General features: G+C 29.9%; 2 protein-coding genes across 9 annotated transcripts; both read right to left on the bottom strand.

The window, feature by feature from the left end:
* Positions 1 to 7,370: 7,370 nt before the first annotated feature.
* LOC133815704 (ubiquitin-conjugating enzyme E2 4-like) lies at positions 7,371 to 8,743 on the bottom strand. The gene is made up of 3 exons (XM_062248514.1): positions 8,728 to 8,743; positions 7,698 to 7,909; positions 7,371 to 7,601 (listed from the first exon to the last, which is right to left on the bottom strand). Exons 1-3 carry the CDS (start codon positions 8,741 to 8,743, stop codon positions 7,371 to 7,373), a joined length of 459 nt encoding a protein of 152 aa, XP_062104498.1.
* A 2,646-nt stretch (positions 8,744 to 11,389) lies between these two features.
* LOC133819814 (high mobility group B protein 15) lies at positions 11,390 to 17,625 on the bottom strand. 8 transcript variants are annotated; one of them, XM_062253164.1, is made up of 8 exons: positions 17,506 to 17,625; positions 17,184 to 17,246; positions 15,992 to 16,245; positions 14,852 to 14,930; positions 13,244 to 13,403; positions 13,041 to 13,160; positions 12,252 to 12,664; positions 11,390 to 12,155 (listed from the first exon to the last, which is right to left on the bottom strand). In XM_062253164.1, the coding sequence occupies exons 3-8, from the start codon at positions 16,147 to 16,149 to the stop codon at positions 11,685 to 11,687; spliced, it is 1,401 nt and encodes a 466-aa protein (XP_062109148.1). In that variant the 5' UTR covers positions 16,150 to 16,245; positions 17,184 to 17,246; positions 17,506 to 17,625; the 3' UTR covers positions 11,390 to 11,684. The 8 variants fall into 8 exon arrangements, with proteins under 8 accessions (XP_062109148.1, XP_062109152.1, XP_062109147.1 ...); XM_062253168.1 differs by having other exon boundaries at positions 15,992 to 16,240; XM_062253163.1 differs by lacking the exon at positions 17,506 to 17,625 and having other exon boundaries at positions 17,184 to 17,464.
* Positions 17,626 to 19,403: the final 1,778 nt, after the last annotated feature.

Genomic DNA, 19,403 nt, shown 5'->3' with positions numbered 1-19,403 from the left:
TTCTCTTAAATACTCAATATTATAATGACCTAAAATTCTCTTGGACAAAATATTTATGTGTTTATATATGTATGGAGAGAGAAAGAGAGACTAATAAGACATGGCATACTTTTTAGTCCACTCTCTTGCTTTCTTGATGTAAGTTTTTCTATTTATGACTAAATATTATATTTTAATTATTTTTTTATATATTTTTAGCATGCATCGACAATATGTGTTAAGATCAACTTAATATTGCATGTGTACTACTTTATCAATATTAATTATTTATTTTTCAATTCGAGTCTAATAACTAATAAATGATGCTATCAATTAAATATCTAATAGCTAGCCTCACAACCTCGAAACTATGTCCATCACCCATTATTCATTTCTCATATGTAAATCACATTATATAGTGGTTAAAATGTGTTATCACTTGTTAAGAATTAATGCAAATAAATCAATAAACTCCCAAAATAAGAGATGCATGTTAGTATATAGCTCTCTTTGAGACAGAGCAAATCTCCAAGGCAAATTGAATTTGCTATTTCATTCCAGACATAACCCCAGTTTGTTTTTACAGAAAACAATTTATACTCATTAGCCAAATACAAGCTAACCGAAATTAGTTACATGACCTCATTCATTCTCAACGTTCCAGCATCATCATGTAGTCCCTCATCCAACGTGGCTTCACACGTTCCCTCTTGGTACACGCTTGATTCTCCCCTGCTTTGCTGCTGATCATTCCTTCTGCATTTTCGGTGTTGTTCTCCTTTTCACAGACCAAAGGCACCTCAACATCTTGGGCCGATTCTATCTCCCAGCTCCTCATCTGGTCTTGCATCATTTTGGGTTCTAAAGTTATTGGGCCAACCTCTTGGGTCTCACTAACACTTTCGTAGATAAGGCCAATCACAAACCCAACGACAATACCTCATATATATGCTGTTGCTGTGCATAAATGCTTCTAACCGAATGTTATATATTACCCCATTTAGCCGTGTGTCAACAGTACCACGACAAAAGACTTTTTTTTTTAATATATATATATCATATTTTTTTAAAAGATAAATATATTTATATCTTATATATATATAAACATATGAGTATTATTTGGGTCTATATTTTATATTGAGTTTTTTAAATTATAAATACACATATAATTTAATTTTCTAAATAAAATTTCAAATATTTCATAATTAATTTTTTATATAATTTATTTTAATTTGTGTATGAAAATTCTTACTCTACACTATAATAATAATATTTTTACTTAATAGATTAATTAAATAAATAAATGATAAAATAATATAATAATAAAAAAAAGAATATTCTATTTTATTAAAAAATAATATAATAATAAATAATATATTTTTTAGTGTAATTTTTGGTATTGTGATTAGAATGGAAAAAAAATATGGTGTTTAGATTCCTTCGTGATAGTGTTAGTACAATACTATATATAGTGTTATGGGTTGGAGATGCCCTAACGTAAGACGAAGAAGACACTACTCTCAAATGGGTATCGGTTTATGATTTGTTCCTATCAAATGGAACATGTCATGTCATGATCATCCACTTTTCTCGTGGCTTATATGTGTGTGTTGGAGGGTTCAAATTTCGGCTAGACATAAGATTGATTATTTCCTCGAGCTATTCCCATATTTTTCTCTACATTGAATTATTAATTTCATAAAATGAAAGAATATTAAAAAATTATGTTAATAGTGGCATTCAATTTCGTGGTGCTATCAAAATATGATCATATTGTGTCCATATTTAAAAATAAATAAATAAATTGAGACTAAAAAAAATTGGACCTAAAAAATCATCATGTATGCCCCAACTAAAAAATGTAATTAATTTGTTACGACTAAAACTATATTAATAACAATGTTAGGACTAAAAGTGACATTTAATAACAAATGAAAATTATGACTACAAAGTTCTAACTAAATCATAACTTTTTGTTGTCTCATTTTAATATATACATATGTATATTATCAAATAAAAGTAGGGGAAGTATATGTTAGTTCGATTTTTGGACAACTAAATTAATTAGAGGTGAGAACTTTTGTGAATAAAACTTAAAAGAGAATAATGAAGTAATCACTACACCAAAATACCTATTTTGTGTCAGTCAAATGCGCCAGTCAACCCAGTTGACTGACACCGTTGAACGAGAATCAACATTTGTGGCAGTTAAGCACTGCCACAAATGCAGGGGCATTTGCGTCAGTGATAATAATGACGCTGTTAATTGGCGAAGTTTTCGTCAGTGACCAACTGACGCTAATGGCGTGTTTGCGTCAGTGGGGCACTGATGCAAACGGTTAAGCAAAATGCACACTGACGCAAACGGTACGCCCAGTATTAAATCCCATCCATCGTCCCCGAGCCCCTCATTCTCCCAAATTCGAAACTTAGGTTTTCTTCCAACAACCAGCGACGCCTCCGACTTCCTATACCCATTTTGGTGATTTTTTTTTTTTTAATTTTAAGGTTAAATTGATGAATATAATATTTTTATGAACCTTATACATAGTTTTTTTTTTTTAATTTTTTGTATAGAATTTTGATTTTGAAGATTATTGTTTGAAAACTCAAATACCCTCCTCTTGATTTTTTTCTCTGACTGGGTTCGCAGGGGTCATGTAGGTGGCTGGGGTCGCGGGGGTTGTGAGGGGTGGCTGGCTAGGGACTAGGTACAAGGGGGCTGGGGTCGCATAGGGTGGTTGGGTACATGGGGTCGGGGTTCATAGCATTTTTTTAATATAGCATTTACGTCAGTGCCCAACTGTCACAAACGTGTCATTTGTGACAGTTGGGCACTGACGCAAATGTCAGGCTGGTTTGCGTCATGAGATTCCACGTCAGTTTCAAAACTGATACAAAAAATCAATTGTGGCAGTTAGGAACTGTCACAAATGACATTTTTTGTAGCAGTGAATATATATAAAGAACACCAAAAAATTATAGTAGTTCGACCACCAATGACCTACATTCACTTTAGCCAATATATTGATGATAAGATTCTTACAAGAGTCAATGCTCCTAAACATGTTTTTTAGTCTAACCACTTATGGTCTTAGAATACAATATTAATAGGAACAAAAATGTGGTTAGGACTGACGAACAACTCCTTGACTACCCTAGCTTAATCCCTCCAGTGGTTAGAAGGTCTTTAATATTTACAGTTGCCAAAACCGACAATGCAAAGAGTACACACTAATTCCCATGCCTGAGGTGTGGACTCTTGTTTGGTGAAGTTTATGGAAGTTGGTGATCTAGGGATCGCATAACTCTGCCTCACTTGGAGCATTTGTTGGCGGGAACCTGACCGATCCCCACCCGAGAAATCCGAACCCGACCACTTCTGACCCCAATTTCGGACAGATTCAGTATGTATTTTCCTCACCCGAAACCTAACAAACCCGAACCCGATGTACTCGAACCTGAGAGACCCGCTCGATGTGCAACCCTAATATATATATATATATACTAGATACAAGCAACGTGCAATGCATGTCTGCTTAGTTTTATTTATAGAATTTATTAATTATTTTTATTAAATTTATATCATTGCCATATAAATTTCAAATAAAAAAAAATTATATATAAAAGAATGACATAAACATATTAAATGAAAAATTAAACATTGTTTATGATTTTTTTTTAAAATATATATAATATGATAATATTTTTAAACATAAATGATAATTTTTTCAATAAAAATTAAGATTATGTATTATATATTATTATAATGATATTTTATAGTATTTAAATTTATATTAATATAAATATTAAATATTTAATTTTGTATTAAATATTATTATAATAATATTTGAATTCATATTTAATATAATTAGTAAAAAATTAGGATTATATATTATTATCACAATAATATTTTATAACATTTATATTTATATTAATATAATGATTAAATATCTAGCCTTGTATTATATATTATTATAACAATGATATTTTATAATATTTGAATTTAAATTTAAATTTAAATTTAAATTTATATAATTAATAAATATATATTTTTAATTAATTTTAAAAGTATATTCTATTAAATATTTAGAATGTTCCGTTAAAGTTAATAAAATAAACTATTAAAACTAAGAATTTTTCGTTATTTTTATATAAAATATATATCAAATAACAATAGAAAGAAAAATATACATATGAATTAAGCTAATCAAATAATGAAAAATCTAAAATTAATGCAACCCCATTGATTCATTAATGTAAATCTAAAAATTTTACATTTCGATATATTGGAGTCTAATAGCTAAGTAAATAAAGTGGAAAAAAATTGGAACTAAAAAATCATCATCTATGAAAACGAGTCTAATATCTAACTTCCCAAAACAGAGTTAACTTAAATATCAGAAAATAATATTATTTATTTTTTAATAATTTAATAGGAGTCTAATCTAACTTCCCAAAACAGAGTTAAATTAAATTATATGACTTCTTTAGAAACAGTACCAAAAATATCAATTAAGAATGAATATAATTAAACCATATTTTGAAAAATAAAAGGAGCAGTCTTTTTGATATTTTTCAAAATTGGCAATAGTGAATCGTAGACAATGTGGGACTCCCTGGACAATGTGAGACGATTCAATGTAGAACTCCCCTCGAGAAGAAGGGGAGCTCCCTTTCTAAGAAGACAATTTCTTATTCAATTCCAATTTTGCTGAGGGGGCAATTTTATTTTTCACCTTGAATTAGTCAAAATAAGTAGAATTTTTTACTTTTCGTGGGATTTATGGCTAACAGATATTGCAAACCATCATTTAGTTATTGAATTTTTATTTTCAAGTAGCAGGTCACATGTATAGGACCAAAAATAGTGTTAAAACCACTTGTTCTTTAAACATTAGATTACGAAAAACAAAAAAACAAAAGAGTGAAGAAAAAAGAAAGTGAAATCATCTTGGTAAGGAGAACAATTTTGGGAGGCTTTAAAGGGTAATGATAAAGACTATGAAGATACTACCCATCTATGTGGGTTGGGGCTTTCAAACTTATGCTACTAAGCTCCTTTCCAATCACAGCATGACTCTGTGGAGGGAATGAAAAGCAATGGAAGATTGCCTTTTAGTAAAACTACTTGTTATAAATAATATTTTATTGTTGCATGGAAACATATAAATGTTGACTAATCTGATCAACATTGAGATTGGTAAAATGAAACGATTAAATACTTGAAAAATAAGATTATTTAGGAATATACATTGAATGTTAAGATTACGCATTGAATTTCTGTTAATAGATCCATAATTATCAAAAAAATATTTGTGTTTGTTTAAGAAGAAATGAAACAAAAGATAAGGTAGAGTTATGACACTTATTGTATGAGGTCCACCCAATACTAGATGTAGAGGCACATAATAAATCAAGGGCTATGGTCGCGCACTTCTTTTATCGAGCAATGTAAAAGCCACATCCATGAGGAAGGGAACAACACAGATTTGGTAAGTTTCATCTAATTGGAAATTATGGTTTGTTTATGCTGATGCATTATCATTGTTGAACAAATGTAACTGCATTAGGGATGGCAAAAAAAACCCAGCGGATCGGGACTGGTCGGAGCCCCGACCCAACGGGGTGCCCTTGATTGGTATTTAAGCGGGACAAAAACGGGGCGGGTCGAGATCCGACCCGACCCACTAGCAATTGAAGCGGGTCGGATCACGACCCGACTCGGTTGTTGTTTTTTTTTTTTTGTAATAAATCATTTTTTTTTAAAATAATTACTAACACTATTTAAGGTGATCCACAATCCAAATATATATATATATATAATACAAAGTATATTTAAGAGAGATAGATGAGAATATTTTTTTTTTTATTTTAGTATGCAAACCCATTTATAAAAAAATTTAAGCAGCTCATTTATGTCTAGTAAGAGATATTTTTTTTACATTCATTTTTATATTGTAACATATTTTAAAAAATTAATCTTTCTTTAAAAAATATCTTACCGGGTCGGGGCATAAACTTAGCGGGTTGGGCCCAACCCGCATCAAATGTCTTAACCGGACGAGTCAGGGCATAAACTTAGCTGGTCGGGCCCCATTTACATCCCTACTACATATTGTCCGATGAGGGAGTCGTTTGAAGTTTAATGAACTTACCGTTATAAAGCACCTTTCATTAATAAAAATAGGGGTATGATGCAAAATGACCCTTAATGTTGTGTGAAAGTAAATAAATGTACATGTTTTTAATTTTGTAGTAAAATAGCCTAATCATCTATTTAATATCACATATTACCAAATATACCCTCGAACAAATTACTATTTTATTCTAAATATTTTAATATTATGGTATATGTATATTAATTTTGTTTAATTAGTTTTTATTTTAAAGTTATTTTGATTTTTTTCGTTTTTTATGGGTTGTTGAATGATATACCATACCACAAAATATATATACTGAGTTGAAAAATAATATACCATCAAAACTTACAAAATTATTACTAAAAAATATATATACTATGCTAACAAAGTTATATACTACCATTAAAATATATATACTATGATACAAAATTATATACTACCACTATGTATAATAAAAAAAAATTAAATATCACAAAAAAAAAATTATATACCATACCACAAAAAATATATACACTAATTGAAAAATAATATACCAACAACCTATAAAAAACTTAAAAAATCAATATAACTTTAAAATAAAAACTAATTAAACAAAACTAATAGACATATACCACTATATTAAAGTTATACAGTCCTAAATAAATAAAAAAGAATTATAAAAAATGGCAATTTAGGTAATCAACAATGTAAAGAGCCATTTATCTACAATTTTAAAAATGAAGACATTAACTTCTTGATAGCTTTATTTTGAGCCATTTCCTATAATTTCTCATAAAAATAAGACCTTTGTGTTGGGCCTCATTGATTTCAAACTTTTCATCAGAAACATTTGAGAGTATATATTTTTTTTGGTTATAAGAGCACCTACTGTTATTACATTATATTATATGATAAGAGAGGTGGTCTTATTTTTCGACTAAAAACACTATTAATTTCATCGAGTATCCAAAAATAGTATTAATAATATTTAGTGGAGTTTATTCACTAATTAGACAATAATTGAAAGAAAGAAAGAAAAATCCAAAAATCCACAAAGTATATGATTAAATAATGTCTATTTTTCCTCTAAAATAAACATAAACAACTCAAACCAAACCAATTCAAAAGGTCATAACCATAGAAACCTAGAACTCATAACCCTTTACACACATAATCATAAACAACACAACCACAACATCATAAACATTTATTTATATATATATATATATATATATGGAGAGAGAGGGAGAGAGAGAAAGAAAGAGACTACTAATAAGACATGGCATACTTTTTAGTCCATTCTCTTGCTTTTTTTATGTAAGTTTCTCTATGATTCCGGTACAAACAGCAGATGGGGTTGAGAGGGTCTTCTGGATTTGGATCATCAAGGAATGAGCATATAGATAGCAACATTTTTTCAATAGTCAAAGTAGGAAGCCAATTGTCTCCTAACACATCAACATGGATTATCCCATCTTCAGTTATGTTTGGATGAAAAACCTACCAAAAAAAATCTCATCAAATCACAACAACAACAACATAAAAACAACCATAATAAACAGATGAAGAGTGTGAAGAGTGAAGAGAGAGCTGTACCTTGGTAAGGAAAGTGATTTTGGGAGGGGTCATAGGGTAAGTGTGAGGGATTTTGATCGAGAGTGAGAAGACACCACCCTCGTATGGAGTATCAGAAGGCCCAATGATTGTTCCTATGAAACGAAACAAGTCACGATCAGCCACTTGTTTGAAGCCAACGTAAGCAGTCGAAGGGTGCAAGTTTCTTCTGAGCTCGTTTTTGAGCCTAATCTCTGCAAGTTCTTTTGGCGAATAAGGGTTCACACTTAGCCTTGATGATGATGGTGGTGGTGGTGGTGGTGGTGGTGGTGGTGATGAGAAAAATGTCATTTTCAACTTCGTTTTCATCTTCATTTTCATGGTGAGAAGAGAGTGAAGTGATTACAGATTAGTTTAGTGAAGTGTGTTTGTGTGTGTTGTTGGCTTCGAGAATTCTCTATATGTTGAATTCAAAACCCTTTGCAGAGTAACTTATTCCATATTTGTAGGGAAGTCTAAGGATAATTTGTTATTTTTGGTATAGAATAGATATATTTTGGTGATGAATTTGTTTATTAAAATATAAATTCAAATGTAACTAAATCAATTGTATTCGTTAGATAAAGAATATTTTTTTTAATATTATAATTTTATGGAACATATGATAAATATAAAAAAGTTAATAATAAATGTTGTATTATATTTGACACAAAAAATCTATGTGTTATTTTTGACATAATTTTTAACATTATGCTTCAATGCACTTTTGTAAAAATTGATTCAAAAATTAATTTTTTATTAATGCTTGAAAATATAAAAAAAAAGTAATAATTTTCTTTTATATTTTATTGTTAATAGTTAGGGGTAATAATAAAATAATAAGATAAAAAGTCTAACATTTAACGATGATTATTAAAATAATAAAAATGACATAAAAATAAATAAAAAATTGTAGCATTTATGGTGATGCAAAATATAAAACATGTTATATTGTGTGTCAAATTTGGCACAGTTTTTGACACTATTGGAACAACTTTTTTGTAAAATGAGTTATATTTTAGCAATGCATCACCAATTTGACACTCCATTAGAGATGCGCTAATATAATAAAGAGTGTTGCTATTTAGTACCTTAAGGTGTCTAATACCACATGAGGTGTCACCTCATGATTGGTTAACGATATTTCATAATACTTATTAAATTCAAATAAGTGGGACCTGATATATTTGATACACCAATAGCGTGTCCTTTAGCAATTCTCTATAATAAAATAATATGATAGAATATTTGTATAGAAATATTAAAAATTTAAATATGAAACACTATACATATTTTAATCCATTTATATAGTTTAATTTTGAAGAATTGATTTCACCAGCTACTCAAATATCATGGATGATTCAAGTCAATTTTTTTTTCTTCTCTACATTGAATTATTAATTTCCTCAAATAAACAGCCTAAAGAGTATCCAAAATTAGTATTAAGTGGCATTTAAATTGGCGGTACTATCAATATATGTTCATACTCAAATACAGAAGAATTTAGGCTCAGAGAGCAAAGACAGTTGTCCAATGTGAAAATGCATAAATAGAATTTGACTCTTAAGAAAATGTTGTTCACACCTTAGCTTCAAGAATATACCCTTTTTTTCAGTACATTTAAAGTAATTTTTTCCTCAATACTAAAATTAGAAGTACACTTTTAAGTAATCTTGAATAAAAGTGGTGCAAAGACTTTGAAGTAAATGGAAAAAGAGTTGTGATGAAGGAGAATATAAATGCAAAGACTTTGAAAAAATCCTATACAAGCATATATAATAACACAAAGCATTTCCAAGAAATTTCCATTATGGTTTATTAGTAGTAGTTCCAATTAGAGTGTTGTTGTTTTAACACCTTAACCCTCTCTTCGGTAAGGAAGAAAAATGAGAGAAAATAAGAGAAAAGTCGAAAGAACTATAAAAGTGAGTAATTTGATAAGAGAGAAGAGAGAATGGAAAAAAAATTGATAGAAAAATGTGGTGGGACTCACCTAAAATATTCTCTCTCCAAAATTGAGAGAAAACTAAAGAGAAAAAGTGTAGTTTAATTATTTGAAGTTTAATGACTAAAATGTCATTTAAATTGTGAGACTCGTATATTATATCTATGTATATAAATTTAATGGAGTTCATATTTTCAAAAATGTGGTAAGATTATAAAATTTCGACTTTCATATTATTTATTATTTTTAATAAAAATTTATTATATTTTTTATATAGAAAAACATATTGTATATATATATATTTATTATTTGTTAGCCTAAAATTTTTAAATATAAATTATTTTATATGTATTTTATTTAGAATAAAAAAGAAAAGGAAAAAAATGAATAGTATGCATTATAAAATTTTTATTTTCCTGCAATTTTGATAAAATTATAAGAAAAAAATATATTTATAATTAATGCATCAAGATAAATATACAAAAATATATAAATATTAATATAAGGGTAAAAATGTCAAATAAAATTATTTCCTCCCAATTTTATCTCACGTACCAAATAAAAGAAATAAAAAAAATTATTTCCTCTCTTTTTACCAAACAAGTAGGAATTTTTTTTTTCTTTCATTTATCTTTTCTATCCATTCTATTTTCTTTCCAATCTTCCAAACAAAGGCTAAATGTCCAACACCACATGAGGTGACACCCAATGATTGGTTAGCGATAGTCTATAATATTTATTAAATTCAAATGTGTGAGACCCGATATTGAATTGCATCAATAGCGATATGTCACTTCCTTGTAGTGTTGGGCACCAGTGCTATCCTTAGCAATTCTTATAATTATTTATTAAATTCAAATGTGTGAGACCTGATATTGAATTGCATCAACATCGATATGTCAACTCTTTTTTATATTGGGCACCTGTGCTGCCCCTAGCAATTCTCTTCCAATTATTTAAAGGAGAGCAATGTCATCTTCTCACAACTCTTTAATTAAGTATAGCCTGCACTTTAGTAAGAAGAGTAGGAGTAGGAGTAGGAGTAGGACCACATCAATAACTTAGGGGATTTTTTGTACAGGTTTCATTAATTGACATATTCTCTTTTGGCTTATTATTCTTTTCTCTTTTTTTTTTTATATTATTTCCTCCCATGTTGAAGAATGTTTCATTCAATTTATGTATTTTGAAACAAAATAGAACAAAGAAAGAAAAAAAAAACTGTAATACAAATTAGGATCAAGGCTTTAAATGTTTTGATTTTTTTTTCTTGTACTTGAATTTGAATATATTTCTTCTCTTAAGCACATTTATTTATTTTAGTCTCTCTCTTAATATAGATATGTTTATATTAATAATTGTTCTAAAATTTTAGACTACAATATGATTTTTTTTTTTAAATAAAAAATGAGTTATTGACTGACCACAGTTGCTTAGTGAACAATGAACATGGTACAAAATGTGGTTGAACAATCTGGTACTTCCATCTCTCTGGCTTTAATTTATATAGTCATATACTGCCCACTTCAAAAAATTCAAAAAAAATATTGACTATAAATCAGATAATAATAATTAATGAAAATAAAAATTGAATTTGATTGTGTATATAACACTTGACATAAAATCAAGATTGACCCAAGTTCAACAGTCATATTGGTTATTTTGTTACCTTAGTCCTTGAACATCTAAACTAGTTACCAAGTATATTACACAACATAAATAAATCTTTTTGCACAATAAAATTGCTAATAGAAAAGAAAATTTTCCATTCAAGTAAAAAGACACAGTACCAATACATAAGAAAATTTGTCACTACAAAATTGAGGTCTTCTACAACTTTCCTCAAGGCAACAACCATTTGTGATAGTAAACCAGGCTTTACACCTATGAAGAAGAAGAAGAAGAAGAAGAACTAATGACTTAAAAAAAAAGATAAAAAGTTACTCCTTCAAGTGTGTCATACATCTAAGATCTAATTATAACTAAAATTTAAAGCCAAATATTAGAACTTGGTTGATAAAGTCTATGACAAAGTTTAATTCTTCCTAAATCTCTTTCTCCTTGATGACAAAGTTTAAATCTCTCACCTCAGCAGCTTCTTTCTCAACACCCTCATCTCCAACATTCTGTTCTGGTAGACTCTTCTTCTTCAGCTCATCACCTTCAGTAATCTTCTGAATGCCAACAATATTAGAATGAGTATCCATTACTATCTCTTGATATTCCTCTATATCAGAATCCTTCTCCACCATTACATCAACTTCAGAATCACTTTTACTTGAACAACTCTCATTGCCTAAAGTCTGAGAGTCTCCACCCTCAGTTTCATCCACATTTGGATTCACTTCCACAGTAGCAGTAGTAGTAGTAGTAGTAGCAGTAGTGTGAGGCTCAGGGAATCGTTGTTGTAGCGGTACTGCATGACTGATCACTTGACCAGTTCTTAGCCTTTCTCTATAACCCTCCATTTCTCTTCTATATCTTTCCTTGTCTTTAACAGCTTTCTCTTGGTAGACCTGCATTTCACAAACAAAACAAAAAAAAAGTCCATGTTAATTCCCAGTCCTCTCTACCATTTTTGTTTAGAGCACTAGGCTTGATATGTTCCATACAGCTTTATCAGATTCCTTTAACTTGTTCCATGATTCGCCGATCATTCTACTGATCTCCCTATCTTTTCCGGGGTGAAGTGGTTTCAATCTAGCATGCTGCTCTGCAAAGAAGAAATTGTACCCACTTCTGTTTGGTTTTGGATGAGCAGGATCCCTCCTTTTGATCTCACATTTCTTCCTGCGTCTACGGCGACGAACAACAGGAACAACAGATTCAGCATCGTCAGTTTTGTTGGGAGTTGGTTGATTTATTCCTTGTGGTATTTGCCTTGAAGGTGGATTATGTGGAGCCTCGTAGAGTACACCTTTCAGCCGCTTCGAGCCTATGACTACGGATACCAGATATCCACTTTCAAATTTCCCATCAATGACACCAATTACAGTAGAAGAAGCTGATGATGCTGGTGTTCTTGCTGCATTGGACAATGTCATGCAGAAAACATAATTCCCCGGTGAGTCTCATTTTAAATATAACAAAATGTCTCACAGATAAACTGGATCCTAAGTTATTACTAATGTCAATTCTGTTCTTAACTGCATTTACTCAATAAACAGCTTAATACAACCAACTTCAAGAGAAAAATTTAGAACAACTCCAAACACATTATACACGAAATTTTATGGATTCTGTCACTTACATACAAAATTTTCAAGAATAGTGAGCAAAAAAGATGGCACCAAGAAGATAATGCTTGATAATAAAAAATCCATATAAGGCAATATACAGAAAAGGCACTATAAGAATAGCTCTACTCCAGCATCTTTATCTGATGATTATAAAAAGACAACCTTCAGAAAATTCTGCCTCACTTGTATGTGCTTGCTGGAACATAGGAGTTTGGAAACTTGGTGATTGTGACTCTGCTTGCTGAGCTGAAACAGGCATTATGGATAAACTATGTTTAGTATCTGCAAAAGAGTTGTTTAATCAAGAAACTGAATTGCGACGAAACATTCATGAAGATAAACCTCTACTGTTTCTACATTCTTACCACCACTCAACGGGGTTGATTTCGCTTTAAAGTAGTAAGTTAGTTCGTAGTTGCGTAGCAGTGAATTGTAGTACTTTCGCAGCACATATGAAGCGTTTGTAGCGGTGGAGGGAAAGTTGAAAACTGCAGTTACTTCTTTCCATCTTCTATCGTTACTAATCTGTAAACATTTTCATGGAAAATAAGTAGCAGTGTATTGAATTTGTAAAATAACTAAGAATTTTCACAGTTACAACAGAAATATTCTGTATCAGTTTAACTTACTTTACAATCTTTTTTTTTTTTTTTAAAAAAGTACTAATAAATTAGTAAATAGAAGGGAAAAGAGAGGAGGGGATCTCTCCTACATATAGACAGAGCTTCCCTTCATCCTCTAAAATCATCCTACCAAGACTCTCCTAGTGCTCTTATTTTCTTTTTCATTTCTTGAACTTGTTAATTATTAATCTTTCTATTCTCTGCCTATGGAAAATATGGTCATATTCGATAGTTATTTATTTGTTCTTTTTGCATGTATATCCACATTCCACAATGGTAATAAGTTCAAGGAAAATCGGTGCTAATAGTAGCGAACCTAATGGAGTTCATACTAGTACTAGTAGTGTAGAGAGTCGGTCAAATAGAAAAAATTCTACTTGGAAACATGGTATTGAAGTAAATGTTTAGGAGGAATGAAAGAGAGTAAGAGAAACATCCTTATCTTGAATAAGTATTATGAAAATATTATCAAGAGTATTACGAAGTTAAGATTATCTTTTTCACACTAGGAAATTTTTTGCACCATACAAGGAGTTCATTGATGAAGTTAGGCAATAATTTGTAGAGTACTTAAAAGAAGGCATTTTAAAAACATGGGGCACAAAAGATTTAAAAGAATGGTTGATTCAAGTTCTTCCCAACAGAATTTCGGACAAAATCCTCTTACTTGCATAAGAGGTCTATGGAGGTCAATGCATAGATTTATGTTAAATTTCAGTGATGGTGTGGGGGTTTTAGAAATAAGTCAGCCTCTGAACAAACTCAAGTAATTTCAAGAAGAAGAAAAATAGGTGCAATCAAGTTTGTTCGAACATTGGGAGGTTTTTCTTTTATTAAATGCGAAATCTTTTAATGTGGCTAGAAGTCAAAAATTAAGAAAATATGTCCACAGTCAAAAATTTGAATTGGATAATGATAGTGACAATGAGGAGGGTGACGATAGAGCTATAGATGAGACAATTCTTAAAAAAATCCTTCAAGTAACAACCAGTTAGTGAATAATTTCTAGGTCCAGTTGCTGTCCACTACTCCACTCTGTTCTAGGACAGTAAGGAAAAGCCTTTTAGTTGTAAAAACTAGACATTTATATCTAATATAGACAATTTGTGAGAGAAAGTTTATGCCATGATTTACTGGTTTTGTTATTGGTTATTTATGTAATTTAAAAGTGATGTTTAACAGAATGTTTGAAGCTTAAGTCTTGTGATTCTTGTCTTACCAAGACAAAATCCTTGATACTAAAAATCACATCTTTAAACATTGTTTCGACTCTAAGTGTTATCGCTATTGCAAAGCTCCTAATGAACAACACAGCTACCAAGCAAGCAATTGGATATAGTTTTGCCTTACCTTTTCAATACCGCCACGTGAAGTAACCTCGAGAAAAAGTTTATGCAGATCAAGCTCTTTTCCACCTATGATGGGTATCCTAGAGTAATAATATGCACATAAAACAACAGAAAATATAAATAAGGGAGAGAAACTCAACTAGCTAAGCATAAAAGTCTTAGAAGAAGAATAAGAAGATGGTACTAAATACTAATAGCAGTGGAAATAATTCTTAATGCTATCAAAACAAACTATAGAATTTCAGAATCACATAAGAACCATCAAGAGAGTTTTGGATTTAAAAAGGAACAAAATTACCATGATGTATGTACTATGACTTTTTAGCATTTACACCAATTACATCTACAGAAATGAAAAGACAAATAACCAAAACCTGAAGGTTAGTATAATACTTAGTAAAAAAAACGAAAGGTAAGAAAATAAATTCCATGTTAAATTATGTGGTTTATATTTTCATAAGCATATATGAGTTCCTCACAAAAAGAGTGAAAAAAAAAAAACTTATGCTTGGCTGTAACTCGGTTATGCACAGCACTAAAGTGTTTACATTTTTGTGGAAAGTGAATTTTACATACCACACAAACCTATTCCAAAAGTGCAACAAATAACTCAATTAAAAAGGGAATTTTTTTGTCCTGTAGAAAAAAAATCAAAAAGAAGAAAAGACTATTCAATCAGATTTTTACTCTTACTGTATTTGCAGCCCAATGACAATTGCAAGGCAGAGCCTTATTTACTAGGCAGCTTTGTAAGAACAGAATCAATGGTAGATGTTTTGACAAGTCAACCCATAGTTAGCCAACAAATCTAAAGTCAACTTCATGGACCAGCAGTTATTTAGTGAAGGAAATAGAAAACTCATAATACTTAATAAAGGCTCAAGAAAAGGAGAAAATAAAATTGAGAGAAAGCTAGATTAACCAAACAATATAGCCTAAAACAATTTTTTTTTTGAAACTATAGATACAAACATGTTACAGTCAAGCAAGTTAATCACAGACTTAAGTATCTTTAATTCATGCTAACAAGGTCAAAGTTAAAAGATTTACAGAAACTAAAGAATGAAAAAGAACAGTATATTTGGTTCTAACTAAGTATGTTGTTAGAAGTAAAGAGTGAGAAAAGAAAGAAGGTGATTACATGAACTTAGTTCCATTTGAGGAATGAAGTTTCTCCAAGGTATCCATGAAGAGCTTAGGATCAGCTGCAACATCTTCATACCTAATAATATTGGCAGTAGCACCTTCTCTCAGTGTCACGGCCAAAGGGGTTTTGTTACCACTAGAAGTTGATGCCATGGCCAGAGCTCTTTCCGACCTTCAATAGTCTTTCCTTTGTACTTTTCCTCAACCATTAACCAATTTACTGAGCCCTACTGGTCACGTATTCCTTCACTAACAAAAAAAATAGCAAAACAAAACAACATTAAGACAAGAATAATGATAGAACTTTAAAAAGAAAGAAAAGAAAGTAATCAAATACAAGCAGCAAGTAAGGTAGAACTAGTAATAAACTAACTGTAGTCATGCAAACAGGCAAGAAGATAGAATATCAAGAACACTTTTTTCCATGCAAATCCAGGAGAGTGGTAAAGCCAAGAAAACCCAAGAGAAAAAGTAAGAAAGATAAAGAAAGATGAAAAGAAAGACACAATAGTAATAATAATAATAATAATACATCACCATGTAGGTTGCAGAAGAGAACTGAAATAAAGCAGAGAAACTGATGAGGCTGATGAAAAAGAAAAGTCCCTAAAGAAACTCAGAAGATGAAATAACTCCCAGTAACAAGGAAGAGAATCAAAGCCCAAGAAAAGCAAAGGGTACAGCAGTATAGCTGTCACAGCCATGAATTCCTTCAGAGTACCGAGGACACAACAGGATGAACACATCAATATCATCAGACTTTTCAACACTAAGAAAGCTAAAGAAAAAAGCTTCAACTTTTAAAAGGGGTTATAGCAATTAAGACCCAGATACAAAAGTCCCTCTGTTTAACCAGACTTACAGGCCTATTTGGCCTATAATCTTCTCTGACATTCCTAAGAAATGATGATATCTAAATGGTCACGAAACAAAACTGTACATGCAATACATATGTCTATGTCTATCTATTATAATATAACAAAGTCCAATGCTTTTTTCTTCTTCCCTTTTCCTATTTCCTGACACTGTTGCAGAGAAGAAAAAGCAAACTGTATATATATATATATAAATAATGAGTCTTGGAAGATACCCTCCCAAATACCCAATACCGTAATATTAACCATGGTTTGGTGGGGTAGTAATGTGAATGTCCATCAATGAAAAGATGGGTCTCCCCAAAATCTCACCTTTGCCCAAAACAACCAATAATCCTTTGAATTTTCAAATCTGAACTGTCCTTCGATGGAGGCCTAAGAAGAATAAAATACGAATTACCCACATTAGAAAATGCACTTCTGTTCATTATTCTATTTCTTTTTTTTAATGTATTTATTATGTCTTTGATAATACTCTCCCCAATACTATTATATAGACATGTTATTTTAAAGAGTGTATATCTATATAGACAAAGAATATAATAGAAATGCAGGCAACCCAGATGAAGAAATGTCAGACATAACAGCTTCCATTAAAAATAAAATAAAATAAATCAAAGATAAAAAAACTTACCCAACAATGTGTGATAGAGAAAGAGTGTGAGAGAATCAAAAACATGCAAAAAAATGAAATGACATTAACAAAGAAAAGCTTAGCAAATAACCATGCATATTAATAAGAACAAACATAAGGAAAGGTTATTATTATTATGATTATCATTATCATTTTCTTCTCATTTATATTTCTATAAAAAAAGTATATATATCTTTTTTTGAATGGTGGAAATATATTTTAGAAAAATTGAAGCATAAAATACAACAATATAGAATAAAATCCAAATTTAAATCTAAATAAAAAATACTATATGTGGAGATAATGAAGGGTAGTCTTGGTATATAAGTGCACATAAAAAAGATTTAGTGGGTGACCATACAAAATTGGCCAAATATAGGAAAATAATAATAATAATAATATTATTAAATTTCATGGAAGTACATACATAGTAAGTATTCCATAGAAGTACATGGTAAATAAATAGTATTATTTATTGGATAAATAATAAATAGAAGTGGGTGAAAAATATGCATATTTAAAAATAAAAAAAAAGAAGTTAATATTGGCTACTTTTTTATTTTATTTTTTTGCAAAATAAGTCTTTTTTGACTTTTTCGCTAGAATGGCCAAACAAACAATCCCTCAAAATACTAACCTAAATAGATAAATGGACCAAAAATAAGAGGTTTGAATGTACTATGGAGATATGAGTGCCGTAACAGCAGCATTTTAATATTTCAATATAAATATATAACTTTATAATATTAAATTCACACCCTCTTATTATATACATTTTTATATATTGTTATTATTTTGATTATCTTGATTACTTTTCAATCCTAAATTTTGATCTATAAGTTTATGAATTTTAAACAGATATTCCAAAATTATAAAGAATTTATTCATTTCTTTCTTAAAACACAATTTTTTTTCTTTTTTCTTTCAAATTGGCTCTCTACAACCAAGTCAAAATTACAAAAAAAATGTATATCCTTTTTTGTAGATGGTAAATCTTATTATATTCAAATTTTCAAAATTCAAATGATAAATGTATATTATTTTGTGTTTCTATGTTTTATTGAAATTAAATTTGTAATATTAATTCAAAATAATATAATGTTGTTTAGATAGGTATTTATTATCCGAAATATTTGTATAATTTTTTTTAGTTTATTAATATCATATACATTCCCTTCAAAAAATAAAATTTTGATCTTTTAAAAAATTGCTTATTGGACTAAACTTGATGGATTACAAACACAAAAGCATGTACAATAATGTTCTATTTGTTGGAATATATTACAACAAAGATTGAGAGAATTACAACCAAACAACACTAAAATACAAATGAGAACCAAGAATACGACACTAGACAGACATGAATAAAGTTTACAAACTCAAAATACAAGAAAGAAAATGCAAGAAACCAAAGAAGAGAAGAAGAAAACCAACTCAAGGCTCACTTAGAACATTAGGGAATCACTCTAGAAATGTCTTTGGGATTCATCAAGCTTAATGTAAAGTAGTCATATGAACCAAAAGGCTTCTATTTGTAGGGTTTACACACTTATTTGAATTTAAAAGCTATCCACCAACCTATTGCTTGTTACCAAACTTTAATTTAGTTGTACATAAACTTAAACAAAAGATTAGGGGATTATTTGAGATGTGGAACTGAGCAAATGTTACAATACTATTCAAAAAATTGAGTAGTTATATATTAGGCGACACAATACAGTTGAGGCGATACATTGCCACACTAAGAGCGATTTCGTGCTCTCTTTTGACACCAAAAAGTGTCAAAACGTCCTAGTATCTCTAAAATACATTATTTATACAATTTACAAATTATAAGATCAGACATATAACAACTATATACATCCTAACTTACACAAGTTTCAAATTCAAAAAATATG

Source organism: Humulus lupulus, chromosome 2 (genome assembly GCF_963169125.1).
Source record: "Humulus lupulus chromosome 2, drHumLupu1.1, whole genome shotgun sequence".
NCBI lineage: Eukaryota > Viridiplantae > Streptophyta > Magnoliopsida > Rosales > Cannabaceae > Humulus > Humulus lupulus.
This window is presented reverse-complemented; position numbering and strand designations above follow the sequence as displayed.